The sequence below is a fragment of the Podarcis erhardii genome (assembly GCF_964252035.2).
Source record: "Podarcis erhardii genome assembly, chromosome: 1".
NCBI lineage: Eukaryota > Metazoa > Chordata > Lepidosauria > Squamata > Lacertidae > Podarcis > Podarcis erhardii.
The window spans coordinates 57,628,765-57,645,208 of NC_138497.1; the positions used below are offsets into that span (position 1 = coordinate 57,628,765).

At 44.2% G+C, this 16,444-nt stretch overlaps 1 protein-coding gene across 2 annotated transcripts in view; it reads left to right on the forward strand.

Annotated features, from left to right (window-relative positions):
* The first annotated feature begins 2,264 nt into the window (after positions 1–2,264).
* PAMR1 (peptidase domain containing associated with muscle regeneration 1) overlaps positions 2,265–16,444 on the forward strand; it is a 44,817-nt gene continuing 30,637 nt past the window's right edge. Inside the window, exons 1-3 of one of the 2 annotated variants that reach the window (XM_081834823.1) lie at positions 2,265–2,663; positions 13,869–14,045; positions 15,783–15,911. In XM_081834823.1, the coding sequence (XP_081690949.1) occupies positions 2,588–2,663; positions 13,869–14,045; positions 15,783–15,911 (382 nt within the window). In that variant the 5' untranslated portion in view covers positions 2,265–2,587. Of the gene's footprint in view, positions 2,669–13,868; positions 14,046–15,782; positions 15,912–16,444 lie in introns of both variants that reach the window. The other variant, XM_081834824.1, reaches the window with a different exon arrangement.

Below are 16,444 nucleotides of genomic sequence, written 5' to 3' on the forward strand. Positions count from 1 at the left end.
AGAGAGTGCTCTTGTGCTCAGGTCCTGCCTGGGGGTTTCTCAAAGGCATCTGGTTGGCCATTGACAATGGGATGCTGACTTGCATGGTCCTTTGGCCTGCTCTATCAGGCTCTTCTTGTGTTTGAGTAGCTAGCCATTTCTACGGCTTGTGGGAATACCCTATTGCATGAAAGGAGGAAGTAAGATGGCTCTGGAATGGCTTGGGTTTGAAAAGAAAAAGATGAGGAAGATCCCGAGGAAGAGGAGAATTTAAAAGGGAGTGAGAAGCAGCTTATTGAACAGAGGCAGGAACAGGGCTTTTTTTCCAGTCAGTTCTGGCACCTCTCAGGTGGGGACCATTGCCATTCTAAAAGAATGAGGGAGGCATTCATGGTAAGTACCTGCACCTTCCCTCACCCCCTAGAAAAGGAGTACTATTTCTCTCTCTCTCTCTCTCTCTCTCAAAATGGCAGTGGTGCGTTCCTGAGAGGCACCAGAACTGAGTTCTGCAAGCTTCAGAATCAACCAAACTCAGAATCTTCTGAAATCATTTTGCATCCCTTTATTGACTTCATTACATTGGAGTAGAATATGGCATTGCATCATCCAGAAGGTTTTCCATTGTTGCAGTTTATGAGACTAGCTGTGGTTCTATGTTTAACTACTTTCTAATTTAAGCAAAATTCTCTCCGTTATATGTCACTTCGGATAGCACATGGCAGTGGTGGGTGTTGCATGTTTGGATATGGGAGGGGGGAATTACTATGCGGGGAAAACTCTCACATCATATATTTAGCACACACATTTCTTTCTTTAAGCAGATTTGTATCCTGCCCTTCAATCCCTAGCCATCTTAGCTTCCCATCAGATCAGCTTTAAAAGAAGAGCTGTGGAGTTTCTTTTTTGTTTTAGAAATGGTTGTTAGAAGAATTAATGTATTAGAAAAGCCTGCCTCAGTGTCAGCTGAATGACATAACCTTTTGAGAATCTCCCAAACCCATAATTCTTTCATCTTGGTATCTGTCATAACGCTTTGTTTACATTCAGCACTTCAAAGAAAAAGCTTGCATCTCATCTACGGAGTGCAGTGGAATCATAAAAGCTGCACATAAAATGCAGGGCCCAAAGGGGCTGATAAATATATACAGTGGTACCTTGGGTTACATACGCTTCAGGTTACAGACTCTGCTAACCCAGAAATAGTGCTTCAGGTTAAGAACTTTGCTTCAGGATAAGAACAGAAATTGTGCTCTGGTGAAGCGGTGGCAGCAGGAGGCCCCATTAGCTAAAGTGGTGCTTCAGGTTAAGAACAGTTTCAGGTTAAGTACGGACCTCCGGAACGAATTAAGTACTTAACCTGAGGTACCACTGTACAGGAAAAACCCAGAAGCCAAATGTTGCAGTAGGGTTCCAGAGTGCTGGTACACTAGATGACTGCCATGCATTATTTGTGGGGCTATGATGGCAATGTTCTGCCTCCACGTTTGGGGGCAGTTATGCTTCTGAATCCCAGTTGCTGGAAACTTCAGGAGGGAAAAGTGCTGTTGTACCAAAGTCCTGCTTTTGGGTTTCCCATAGGCAGGCACCTGATTGGCCATTGTGAGAGCAGGATGCTGGACTAGATGGGCAAGTGGCTTGATCCAGCAGCCTCTTCTTATGTTCCTATTGAATAGTTTAGTTACTAGTTGGTGCTGAACTTACTTGTAGCTGTGTGGAGTCAGGAGATTCCTGTTGCTGTTCTGCTCCAGCATAAGAAAGACAATGGCTGCTTCCAGGCCATGTGTTTATTGATTATTCACCCCAATTTGTGTGCATAAAGTTTGTGGGGAAGTTAAATGACATTGGGCATTTATTGAGCATTCATTCTGATTTGCTAGCTGTTATATCCGGGTGCATCATGCAAAGCTCATTCCTCTCTTTCAGGTCACTTTTCTTATAGCCATTGAGGGAGATGAGTTTGTTGCACAAAAGCGCCAAATCAGCTTCAACTTCCAACTTAAATTTGCCTATGTGATTGAATCACACCTCAATCAAACAGCAGCCTGGAAGCACCCAGTAAGGTTCCTGACTGCTGTGTCTCTCTAGAATTCTGCACATGTTCAGATGCAAAACAGCCCACATATGTCAAGAGTTAAACCTCGGCACAGAAAAGAGGTTCGAGGGATCCCTGCTGGCTCTGATGCAGCCCCGCTCCAGGTATCTTTCACAAGATACGCAAGGAGCTGACCCAAGCACATTGTCCGCCCGTTTCCCCGCCCCTCCGCGATGACCTCGTGTCCCTTGCACTCGAGAAGCGCGACGCCTGTGTTGCTGGGCGTCCAGCGGGTCCCTTCCTCTCGCTCCCCTCCCGCGCAGAAAGAGTTAAAAGGAGCAGCTGAGAGGTTTTTTGGGGGGTGACGTCGTCTTGCTTCTGGCCGTCTGAGGAGTCTCTTGAAGGTAGTTCCCCCTTCTGATGATGAGGGGAGCCGAGCCGAGGTCTGAAATCTGAGAGCCTTCACAGAAGCACCACTTGCAGAGGTCCCAGCAAAAGCTGCTCGCCTGCCTGCCTCCCTTGCCTTCCCTGAGCAGCAGCCACCCGCTTGCCCTGGGCGGCCTGACTCTGAGCAGCATGGAGAGAGCACCCTGGACCCACCTGGGACTCGCAGTCCTCTTGCAGCTCCTGTTCATTTCCTGCTTGCCAAGAGGTACTGTAAGTAGGCGACTCGCTTTCTAGGCATGCTTAACAGGACGGGTCTCTGCGGGGCCCCCGCCCCTTCTAGAAAGACCGGTGCATTTTTGGTCTCCCACCGTGTGGTGGGATTAATCCTGTAACCTTCTGGGACGAGTTTCCTGGCAATTTGGAGGAAAACAATAGGATCTGACTGAGCCACACTGCTGGAAATCTACTTCTTGCTAGGTTTCCCTGAAATAGTAGAAAAGAAAAACACCACCCCTTTTTCTTTTAGCAAAGTGTAATTTGTTTAGCTTGCCAAAAGGCAGATTTTCCTTTTCAGCCTGACTCCGAAGAAAGGAGGGGAAGACAAGCAAAACAAAAGCCAGATTTGAGTTCCGACCTGTGCTTTACTTTTGCCAGTACTGTTCAACTTTTTTTTTTTTTACTTCAAAGGGAAAATAGTGTGGAAGTTAAAAGGGGCTATTTTATTTTATTGCATGGTTGTCGTTCGCATGTTGGCCTGCCAAGCTGGCATGCATAGTGCCAAAATAGTTCTTCTTTCAATATATGTTTGCCGGAACTGTCTCCAAAGCGCGCTGCTTTCATGCCACCTTGTTTTGCCATGGAAGCCCAGGCACCTCTCACATTCCTTTTGTTGCTCCCAGAATCCTTTGCAGTCCCTCGCAGGTTACCCTTCTGAGCAATGGGTCGGAAGGCCAGATCAACTTTTTAATAACTAATGGGCAACAGGAAACTCTGGAATCTGAAAGGAGGAAATCCGCAACATCCCTTGGACAGTATGTTGACATAAAAAGGCACGTTGTGGCATTCTGTGGGACCCTTAGGCTTTTAGAGTAAGCAGTGGCCTTTTGAAATAAGGAACATAAGCATCCATTCTCCGGGTAAGGAAGCCTGCCGATTGCTGCCTCATTAAAGAAAAGAATGATGGTAAAATCACATGTACCAAGTAAACATTGCAGCATTCCAAACACCGAAGCTCATAGTGTGTATAAATAACTCCATATGTAAAGTTATGCATCAGGTCTTGCGCTCCACTTGAATGCATTTAAAGTCAAATGAAATGGATTTCCTGGGCAATTCCCCAGGGCCAGCAGATTCTGCTTTGGGGCCTTTCAGAAGTCTAGAAGCTCTGGTTGTGGTAAGCATACAAGAGAATTCAGGTAGTCTCTGTATTTGCCTCCGGAAAGTAGTTGAGCAGCTCCCTCTTAAGGGCTTAGTTACGCTGCAGTTTATTACTGCCCAAGCTTGTGCCTTCAGTGCTGAAGCAATCCAATAATAGCACAAGTGTAGCTGTCCGGTTACACAGTTGATTTAAGGAACAATAAAGTATTCCCCTCCCACCTCCCCAGTGCTGTGTGCTATGAACCAGGAAGAAAGTAAGGTTGTGAGAATACACAGTGAGTTTTTTGTGCAGACAAAGGCGATGATGATGGAGACTGGGGAATGGGGGGCAAGGGAGAAATAGACCAATACCTTACTAGGACAGGTCTGTTCTTGGGACTTCCTGCTCTGCTATTAGGTCTACTGTTCTTTTAGCAGGGACATTTGCCCTCCTAAAAGCAGTTTAAAAATGCAGCTTCTGGGAGTATTTAATACCAGCTCCCAGATGTTTTCAATGTAGATACTGCAATTCAGGCTACATCAACAGCACTCTGGCACTGTGAACATGGAACATAGATAAGCCCTAACTTTTTCCACCTCAGCGATGAAAGCAGAGATCCCTGGATAAGAACATTCTTGTGGGATACCCCTGCATTTAATTTCCTCAGATAGTAATCCGCATTCCTTCCATAGGATAAGCTTCGTCTGTTGGGTTAATTTCCTATTGCCAAAGCTGCCCTGCAGCCTAACAGTGACAGACTCTCTAGCAGAGTCAGCAATTAGTTTTACCTGCTGAGTCACTTTATAATGCATGATAGTCAATGTTTCCTCTGATATTCAGCTGTGGCTTCCGTGCCTTTACCCTCTTTTAATTTTTTTGCTCCCCGATTCTACCTAATTGCTGTACAGTAAACACTGCAGGATAGTGATGGATAGGTGTGGAGAAACAGAAAAAGGGCCTCAGTCTGTAAGGGCATTCCTGTTTTCATTTCTCTCCCCTCTACATGTGTATGTCTGAGGGCAGAGCTGTAGCTACAGGGGGCGGGGGCAGGGGGTTAGCCAGGTTTTTTGCTCCAGGTGAAACCTCCAGAGGGGCGCCATTGAGGTTCCCAGTCTGTATGTGTGTGTGTATGCAAATGTGCATCGGTGTGTGTGCCAAACTGAGCCTGACCCAGGTGAAATAAAGTCCAGTTTCAGCCCTGTTGAGGGATGGGCCAGGGGCAGGAGAATGCTGCAATGCTGGTCTTTGTCTCCATCTTTGTCACAAACTATGTAACAGTCATTCCTTCTCACCTGGATCCCATAGTTTTGTAAGGAATGGGGAGGAATCTATTCCAGCACACTTGCTCTCACCAATCTATAATTCTCAGAATTCTTTAGGACAGGAGTGAAGAATCTCGGGGCCAGGGACCAAATGTGGCCCTCCAAGCTTCCACATCTGGCCCTAGTGACTCTCCCCCCACCACACCCTCTCTCTAGGCCACACCTGTCACCACTGAAGAACGATTCTCAGCCCAGGGGCCTCATTCTCTTCTGGGGGCCACACAGTGGTGGGCGGGGCCAGAGGCAAACGCGAGCAGAGCAACAGCTGTGAGTTTTACCTTTGCACCATAGGCTACACATTCCGTTCCCCATCCAGACAAACAAGAGCCATTACCGGAGATCAATGGCATTTCACCCAGGCAAAAACACTACAAAGGATGCAAAGCAGAGCCAGTTTAAAGGTAAAGGTAAAGGGACCCCTGACCATTAGGTCCAGTCGTGACCAACTCTGGCGTTGCGGCGCTCATCTTGCTTTATTGGCCAAGGGAGCCGGCATACAGCTTCCAGGTTATGTGGCCAGCATGACTAAGCCGCTTCTGGCGGACCAGAGCAGTGCACGGAAATGCCATTTACCTTCCCACTTTGATGTGCTTTTGAACTGCTAGGTTGGCAGGAGCTGGGCCCAAGCAACAGGAGCTCACCGCATCGCGGGGATTCGAACCGCCGACCTTCTGATCAGCAGGTCCTAGGCTCCTGATCAGCAAGTCCTAGGCTCTGTGGTTTAACCCACAGCAACACCCGCATCCCAGAGCCAGTTTATCCTGGAGAAAAAAGGTGTGGAGACCCCTGAGACGTCCATCCCACACTTACTTATGAGAATACATGGGACGCCTTTGACTTACTTGAGGCAGAGTGGGTGGCAGGGAGATGGCAAAAAACACAGAGGCAGTCCCATTTTATCTCCCTAGAGCCAAGAGAGAGAAGATTGGCAGGTGCAGCAGAATTCTTTGATCGAATCAAAGGCATCAAAGGGAGTTTGAGGCAAACATGATGTAAGCAAGCGGCACTTCTGAAGAGAGTGACTGATGCTTTTCTGACCCAGGGAGATTAAAAAAATTCAATCTATGTAGAATTGGGGTGTGTGTGTGGAGTGGGGATAGGATCACAGCTGCAGGCTGTGCCGCTGGCCTGCATCACCTTAGATAAAATGTCTGAAAACGGCCGCTGCAGAACAGCAGGGGCAGGGAGCACTGTGGGCGACAAGATTCCTTCATCTTCCTTCTTCAAAACATGATACCTTGCCTTTCAGTGATATAGGGTTGACACCTTCTGTGCCAGGGATGGTGAAGTCATGGCCCTCCAGACTCCTATAAGCCCCAGCAAGCATGGCCGATGCTCAGGGATGATGGGTGGGATAGCTCAGTTGGTAGAGCACAAGACTCTTAATCTCAGGATCATGGGTTCAAGCCCACATGAAGCAAAGTGATTCCCGCATTGCAGGGGTTTGGATTAGATCACCCTCGTGGTCTCTTCCAGCACTACAATTCTATGATTCTTTTTTTTTTTTAAAAAATGATATTTATTAAAGTTTGACAATAAAAACATACACAAACAAAAAACAAAAAGAAACAAGTATAATTTCCATCCTTATTTTCTTAAACCTACTTTCCCCGACCTCCTCACACCTCCCCCTTCTATATTCTAATTTCGTAATCTAATCAGCAAATCCCTTCCCTTACTTCCCATATTTTTTAATAATTTTATTCTTTTTCCATAGTCAACACCCCTGAAAACCACATAATTTTTAAACCCATGTCAATTCTAGCCTTCATTAATTTTATAATATTTATCAAGATAGTCTTTAAATTTCTTCCAATCTTCTTCCACTGTCTCTTTCTCCTGGTCTCGGATTCTGCCAGTCATCTCTGCCAGTCCCATGTAGTCTGTCATCTTCATCTGCCATTCTTCCAGAGTGGGTAGATCTGGTGTCTTCCAATACTTTGCGATGAGTATCCTTGCTGCTGTTGTAGCATACATAAAAAACGTTCTATCCTTCTTTAGCATCAATTCTATGATTCTAAGACATGGAAAGCCACAAGCTCCTCATTTCTGTTCTATGCTATTATTTTACCCGTATATATAGCCTCCCAAAAGGCAAGGTTCCCTTTGGAATGTATGTGATGCTACATGGCAGGGTGTGACCCTAGCCTATGTATTGTGACAACTAGTTAACAGCACTGAAGGCAGTTCACTTTTTAGAAGTAGATGCAGTCTCAATAGCATGTCTGCATGCATGCAACATAAGGACATAAAATGAGCCTGCTGGATCAAGCCAATGGCCCACCTAGTCCAGCATGCTGTTCTCACAGTGGCCAACCAAATGCCCCTGTGAAGCCTACAAACTGGACATGAGTGCAGTCACACTCTGCCCACCTGCAACTGGTATTCAGAAGTGCAACACCTCTAACAGTGGAGGTGAAACATAGCTATTGTAGTTAGCAGCCTTTGCTACCCTTGCCTTCCATGAGCGTGCAGACTATTTAATATAAGGAAAGTTCCATCAGAAGTAAACAAATTCTCTGCATGTTGATCACACCCTTATGTGCTCAGCTTGCTTGGGGATTCTTGGGAGGTTTGGAAAGATGATTCACCAGGATGCATTCCAAACAAATAGTTTTGTACCATGGGGTCAAGCATTATCTGTGTATGTGCAATATTCCTGCCAATCCTGTCCATCCCCCCCCCCATCCCCTGAAAATGAGTCACACTCACAAAGCAGAACACAATGGTCAGGTCTTCCAGTGCAGGAAATGTATTACATAAATTCTTCATAAGGGCCTGAATTTGGGGGGGGGGTGTCAAAAATCAGTGATATATGTATGTATGTATGTATGTATGTATGTATGTATGTATAAATATATCAGGTAGAAAAATAATGCACCGACGATTAAGGGATCACATTCCACACATTGGCCACCCACCAAACTCATGAAAAATCTCTTGCAAACTGATTTGCTCAGAGGTCAAAAAGCTGTGTCGTGTGTAAAAAAAAGCAAAACACAAAACCCTGTAACAGTTTATGTCACATCTTCTATCTGCCAAGAAAAACCTTCATGTTCCCTATATGGCCATAATTAAAAAACCCTCCTATGTTTTTATTGAAGTCATAGGAGGGAGCATAGTGATGAGAATATTTGTGTCTTTTGAAGATTCGAACTGCTCTTACTTAACCAGAAAGCACCATAAGACGTGTGTTTGTGTGTGTGTGTGTGTGTGTGTGTGTGTGTGTGTGTATAATTACCAGGCACAGAGAAGCCTGAGCAACCTCAGGACTGGAAAGCTGTGTCATTAACTCTTTTTCTCCCTGCCACAGTCCCAGCAAAAACTGCCTCTCCAAAGCTGCTTTTTGCATTTCAAGGGAAATTCCCATAGGTGCCAGGCTTCCCTGTGATGCTGTTTACATAACAAAGCTTGTTCACATTACAGTAATCATATTTGCACAACTAGTTTGGTCCTTATAAGAACATATACAGCGGAGGGCTCCAACGATCCTTCTAGCACAGCAGCTGAAAAGCACTGAGATGCAAATCTAGACACTGGAACACTTGCATTGTCAGAGCTGTGAGCATAGCTGTCAACGTTTCCCCTTTTTAAAGGGAAATTCCCTTATTCCAAATAGGATTCCTCGCAAGAAAAGGGAAAAGTTGACAGCTATGGCTGTGAGATACAGTGTTTGTTCAAAGCCACTGGTTCCTAACTTCTTTAAATTGCTGTAAAAAGCATTTTGTGAGGGCCTATTCTATGGCCACATGCTCCATGAGCCTGCAGTTTGGGATAGAGTTGCATTGGTGGTTTGGCACAGGGAACAGTGGGTGAAGTCATTACATGTGCCCAGACCATGATGAGAAAAACAGACACTTTTCTGTCAAATAAGACTGATGGAAACATTACCAATGGTTCCAGTTCATTTATGACATACTACATTCACTAACCTAAATGCTTTGCTCCATTAGAAGAAACAAACACCTCAGATAGCTAAAAGGGGAATATGAGGGTTTGTGGTAAACATACTAGAACCAGGGAAGAAGTATTTCACAAAAAACATGCCACATTTGTATCTTACCAGAGTTACTGTGGTTTAGTGTTATGTCCAAACCAGCATTACCTACTGGCTGGCAGAGGTTCTCCCGTGTTTTAGACTGTATTCAATGAAGTCATTGTGTAAGTTTGTTGGCCCCATCAAAAAATCTGCTCTGGGGCTTCCCCCAACCCCCTGGAGCAGATTGAGGGGGTGGCATGGATGTCAGGGTGTACAAGAGGAGGAGAGGGAGGGCTAGACTTTTAGCCAGTGGCTAGACTGGATCCCACAGACAGAGTGAAAAGGATCTGCTGTGGATTTCCAGACATTATGGTCCCCTCCAAACTAGTCTTTTGTGGGGGGGGGTGCATTCTACAACATGCCATTGATGCAATAATTGTACAATAGTGGTAAATTTATACACATCATTCCATTTTATTAGTTGTTCTGTGATACTTCCCTAGTGTTATAAACATTATTGCTGTGAGAGAGCACTCTTATACTATAGTGCAAAGAAAGAGGGACATGCACACGGAATTGCACACGGAATATTTGTGGTATGAAATGTTACAGGATTTTAGTAGGAAACTACAGGAGATGCACCAACTGGCAGTGAAGCCGTATGACCACCCAAAAACATTTGCAGGTGGAAATGTTATTGAAAGCATGATCATGTGTGACCATCCTGGTGACATCATGAGGTTAAATCATGATGAATGCTCAATAAAAAAAGAGAGAGCTTCTGGAAGGTCTCTGATATTCAGGGGCATAAAACAAGTTCATATGTAACAGGAATTCACATCACACAGGTCTTAGGAACATAAGAAGAGCCTGCTAGATCAGGCCACGGGCCAGTCTAATCCTGCATCTTGTCTTCACAATGATCAACCAGATGCCTGTGGGAAACCCACAAACAAGACATGAGCACAAAAGCCCGCTCCCCTGCTGTGGTTTCCAGCAACTTTGTAGATTTGTTTAGGCCCTTCTTTAAAACCATCTAAGATAGTGACCATCACCACATCTTTTGCTGGTGAATCCCATAACTTTTTTATCCACTGTGTGAAAAGGTTCCTCTTGCTGGTGCTGAATCTACTGCCCATAAACTTCTCTGAGTGGCTGTAGTGTTAAGAGAAAAGATGTGTGTCTTCCTATCCACTTTCTCCATTCTATGAATAATGTTACAAACCTCTCTCCTCTCCTCAAGTCATCTCTCTCTTTCTCCGTCTCAACGAAAAAATCATAGCTGAGTCTGATTCAAGCCAGTGATATACAGACAAGGGTGCCTATCTGTTTAAGAATGCCTGAGCCTAGCAATGGGAAATCGAATCGCTTCTCTCACACACATATTAAGGACATGGCTATTTCCTGGCTCACTGAATTTGCAAATGTTTATGTCAGCGCTTAATGACATTTCTCCCTTTGTTCCATCCCAATAAATTAGCCAGTCGCTCCTTCTTACCTTACTGGTGTAATAAGATTGAGATTAATATTAAGGAAGCTGGCACTTCATCTAGACTTTTAATCATTTTTTAGGATAATTAAACCACAGAGCCAGAAGAAAACATGCATTCCTCCCCACCTCCCCTCAGCAAATACCTTTCCACGTAGTTGAGAGAATTATGCTGAGTATAAACACAATAAATCTGTCAGTGAGTCCTTTCTGTTGTTCTTCTCTTCCAACAAATGTGTACTTCATGACAGCTAGCTTCTACCTTGACTGTTGAAGGCAGGATCCCTCAGGGTGGCAGCTGCCTGGAATCACAAGTGAGGGCAGAGGGCTATTGCGTCCAGGTCCTGCTTACAGGCATCCCTAAAACATGTGGTCCACCAGAGTTAGAATAGGATGCTGGACTAGATGGGCCTTTGGCATTATCCAATAGGGTTGTTCTTAATAGCACTAAATGTTCCATCTTTCACTGAGGTGTTTTTTGCTATTGTGCTTAGAACTGGCCATGGCTATTTCTTTGGAATAGAGGGGAACAGGCCTGGGGCCTGTGATACCAATTGGGATTGCAGTCTGGGAAGGGGTTATTTTCCCTGGCCAAATACTGCCCTCCAGAGTGTCTATTTCCCTCCGAAAGTGCTGTTTGCTGCAAATAAAAAGATTTCTGGGAATGAATGTGAAACTTGTGTGTTCAGATAAAATGAAACAATTTCCTATGAAGAAAGGAAGCATTATAGCTTGAAGTCAGTTGTGTACTTTATGACGTTCTGAAACCCTTTGTGGTATGTTTTCCCCCCTCTGTACTTTCACCAGAGTTCAAGCTGCCATGGGACTTTTCCTCAATAGAATTCTGAGGCCAAGACATCCAGTGCAAAAAACAAGCTCTGCATTATTTCTTTGCTTTGTTTAAAGAGGCTCTGCTTTAGCAGCCCTCTAGTGTTCATTCGGGACACGGGTGGCGCTGTGGGTAAAAGCCTCAGCGCCTAGGGCTTGCCGATCTAAAGGTCGCCGGTTCGAATCCCCGCAGCGGGTTGCGCTCCCGCTGCTTGGTCCCAGCGCCTGCCAACCTAGCAGTTCGAAAGCACCTCCGGGTGCAAGTAGATAAATAGGGACCGCTTACCAGCGGGAAGGTAAACGGCGTTCCGTGTGCTGCGCTGGCTCGCCAGATGCAGCTTTGTCACGCTGGCCACGTGACCCGGAAATGTCTCCGGACAGCGCTGGCCCCCGGCCTCTTGAGTGAGATGGGCGCACCAACCCCAGAGTCTGTCAAGACTGGCCCGTACGGGCAGGGGTACCTTTACCTTTACCTTTAGTGTTCATTCATGATTGGAAGACTGCATCCAAACCGATTCTGTGTCACAAAGCCTCACCTGGTTCATATTTGTGATCCATACTATGAATAAACCCTCCAATTAGTTGTTGCAAGCCACATCACAGGGCTCAGCCTGTCACCCAGATTTTATAGCTGTTATTAATAAAAATGGACCCACCTGACTTATAAACCAGGATGGGTCTAAAATTCCAATCTAACTTTTAATAGCCATTGGTGTAATAAACAGCCCATATATTCTGACTTTCTGTCTCCATGAATACCAACATATCCTTTGTGTAGAGTTTATTATACAACATTATGGAACAGCTGCATAATGCTGGCTCATCCCCTTCCCTGAGCTCAGTGGCGGCCCTGGTAGGGGAAATGGAGACATTATGGGATCAAATCAGAAGGTAGAATGGCTTTTGTAATTCCAGGACTGTCCCTGGAAAATAGGTACACTTGGAGGTTATGCCTTAGGATGGGTAAATTCTACTACTACTACTTCTACTACTACTAATAATAATGTATGAAGATTCCATGGGAATCAGTTAGCTCATAAAAGCACAATGGACATTTACTTGGAAGTAACTCCCACTGAGCTCAATGGGGCTTACTTCTAATTAGACATGTATCTGATTGTATTTAGGGAAGAATCCTACCAAGGGCTTTATTCAGATGCAGGAGCTTAGCTCCAGCACCTCTCAGATGGGCACCATTGCCATTTTAAGAGAACAAGGGAGAAATTCATGGTAAGCTCTGGCACCTCTTTTTCTAGAAAAATAGTGCTCAGTGGTAGAGCATCTGTTTTGCATGGGGAAGGTTCCAGATTCAACCCTCAGCATTTCAAGGTAAGATTCCTTGTCTGAAACTATGGAGAGCTGTTGCCAGTCAGTGTCGATGATACTGGCCTAGATGGACAAATGGTCCGATTCAATATATAGCAGCTTCCTATGTTTCTATTCATAGTGACTTCAGTGTGCCTAATTTTGCCAGAAACTTGTACTTTTTTTCTAAGTCACTTTGTGTGTGGAAGGCATAATCCAGATTGAAGCAGTTTTGTTGAAATGAACATAAAACAGGAAATTTAAGGCTCTGCTGCTGACAAAAATGAAGGACGGTCTTGTTACATTCCTTCCTCTATTCATCTCTGCAACCTCCTCTTATCTCCAGGCTCCACAGTAACAGCCCTCAGGTCTGTCTTTTGGTTGAGGGACACCCTGATAGAATTGTCAGCTCATTAAATTTCAATTTGCTGGATGCTGACAGCATGCCAATGGAAGGAAGATGGAATCTGCAGAATTTCTTTTGTTAGCCAACAGTCACAATTTTTGCAGTTTCAGTCTGGCATTTCTTAAAGAGGAGTTGGCAGCATCTGCCAAGTTGAAAACCTTCGGTACTGTTTAAAAAATAACAGTTATACAAATATTCTGCAATACTCAGATAGGTAGTAGCAACAGTAATAGCAATTCTGTTTCAGCTACAGTGCTAAACAGGTAAACCATTAAAAAGATGATACGGATGCAACAGCAAAAATATAATTCAGTGTTTATACAATTTCCCAATCTGTCATCTGACAACAATAATGTATGTCATATGAAACAAATGCATCGCAGCAGCTATTTTCTCTAGAAAACACCATAAGCTGGAAGGAAATGTGAATTGGAACCCTCTTCTTAGATTAGATACTCCAAGCTGAGGGAACAATGTTAAATAAAGCAGAAGTCAGGTCAAGCCTATGGTTTGCCTCTTAATATCTCTAGCATCCTGTTGATGGCATTGTGCAGAAATGGGGTTGAGGTGCTCTCTTTCCATCCCTGGATTCTGTGATAGTCAAGATACATTTTGCTGAGTCTCCCACAACAAGGAATAGCAGCTAAATGACAGTCCTTCGAGTCAGGACATCAAACCACAGATCTCCTGCCTGACATGTTGTTTGGCTGTAACGGAATGGATGACATTCTTCCAGTAATGAATTATTCCCTCCCACACACCCCTTCCCTTTGCTTTTCTGCAGGGTATACGGTGATCAATGAAAATTGTCCAGGAGCCGAATGGAATATCATGTGTCGGGAGTGTTGTGAGTACGATCAGATAAAGTGTGTGTGCCCCGGGCGAAAAGAAGTGGTAGGTTACACTATTCCGTGCTGCAGGAATGAGGACAACGAGTGTGACTCCTGTCTAATCCACCCAGGTATGTTGATTTATTGCCCTTATCTGAACCCCCTCACCTTTTGGGTGTTCTCACCAGACATAAATCTTTATTCAATGACCCTGTTTGTAGCTAGGTGGAGCGTGCAGCCTGTTTTGTCTGCCAGACATTGATGATGAATAGGTTCTCTCTCTCTCTCTCTCTCTCTCTCTTCAGAGATGGATGGGTGCCAATACAAATGGTTTACTGAGTTGATGAAAGTTAATGCATTTAGCATATTGTTGTTAATATGTTCCCTTTTCTAATAATTTAAACTCACGCTCAGAGTCGAAAGTTTCCAGGATTTCACCGTGTATGCCTGGAAGCCCTCCAGAGAGTAAAGTCATTGTTGGCTTCAGCACCAGATGAAGATTTTTAATTCCTGAGTCTCCCAGGCCTGGCTTGCACATTGCCTTACTTAAAAAGATAGGAACAAAGTTGCTGAGCTCAGACTCCGCAAAAGGACTATGACAACAATAAAGACAAAGGGATAAGGAAGCAACAGCCAGTAGAACCAAGAAGATAATAGTTGTATTAGGAATTGATCCAGATTGTTTACCCTGGGTCATTAGTCTACTTGCAACGCCAGATTAGGGCAGTGCGGGCGGTTCCCTCACACAGGGTGCTGAGCTGAGGGGGCACAAAATAACACTATTACTAATACTACAGTACCAATAATAAAACCTATATTTATATGCAGTGCTTTTTCTGGGCGTACAGAGGGGTACGCATACCCCTAAACATTTTGTGAATCTAAGTTTGGCCTCTTTGAGTGGCAGTATTTCAATATGAGTAGGAAAATGAGAATACCCCTAAACATTTTTTTTTTATTTTAGAAAAAAGCACTGTCTATATGGGTACCTACTGAGAAGATCCATTAAAAAGCAACTGTACCAAAAGAAATTATTGTGAAAATAAGAAATATTTGGGGGAGGGTAAATTTTGTCTTTTCTTAGAGCACCATATAACCATATAGTTCCTGCTACTTGACATTATCCCAAGGAAATAGTCAAATTCCCTAGATAGTGCTTAGTAAAGGAAGTAGTATATAGGCCAACAGCTTTGCCCAAGTCCTCCGGCTCCTCTATCTTGAAGCCAAGGAACTATAAGTAGATTTAGATATATTATACATTTCCAGCTACAATTTAACCAGGCTGCCAGTCTTTTTTATCACTTGTTCTGGCTGTCCAGAGCAAACACAGGATGTGACAGCTTGTATGCTGTAGTGCATTATCTTTGCCATCCACTTTCATTTGCTCCTTTGTAGCCCAATGTACATGCCCAGCAGTTTCAATTCGTACTAGGTCTAAAATTTTTTAAGTGTTTGAAATTTGTGCAGTGTTGTATTTTTGATATAAAAGCCAGGTGTGTTTGTGAGATTCCAACTGTTCTGTGAGACTGAGATACAGATTATGAATGTTCAAACAAAGTGCTAAATGTTCAGAGATATTGGGCAGTATTCAGTTAATTCTTGTGCTAGAATAAAGGGATTTCCCTCTCCTTTCCCCACATGCATCCTGCTGTGTCCCATAATCCACACTGAAGGCTTGGGGATAAGACCAGAACCAGTTTAGGAGGGTTCAGGGGGACACAAACAAATCACATATATGTGGTTCAGAGCACTTTCCAAACCAAGGTCTGTTCAATCAGACCAGAAATGTTCTCTGAATGTCATTCCCCATCCAGAAAAAAACTGAACATAGCCTTCCACCCACCAGATGGTTTTTCTCTTCTTTTTAGGCTGTATGATTTTTGAAAACTGTAAGTCCTGTCGCAATGGATCCTGGGGAGGAACGCTAGACAACTTCTACATCAAGGGCATCTACTGCGCAGAATGCAGAGCAGGCTGGTATGGAGGAGATTGCATGAGTGAGTATTGTTAAGAGACATGTTTCCCAATAGGGGAAAGGGTACTGCTTCAAATATGGCGGAGGGAAGACTGAATAGAGTGGAATTCAAGGAGATGCATGGCTAGGTCCAAAGAGCTACTTATCCAGGACAGGTTGCAGATCCTTGCCATGGCCGACACAGTTCAGAATATTGGATAAGGTGGGAGCCATGAATGGGTGATGCAACAATGAATCCCACCTGCAACAATTCAACAAATAATCCAGTTTAGTTATATGAATATTGCAACATTTAAGGTCACGGCAAAGCAAGCCATCAATATAAAACAGTTAATGGCAAATGCAATAAACATTCCATTGCAACCATGTGTCAAAAACCAGTAGTCACTGCCTGGCAGTACTTTGCTTGTTTGTATCATATTTGCAGGAAATGGCACAATGTGGAATAGAGGTTGTGAGGGGTCAAGTTCTTTAAATATCTTCAAGGCTATAGGGGAGACTAGGTAACCTTGCTTTTTAAAAAAGGATTTCCAGTGTACAAATTACTGTAGTACC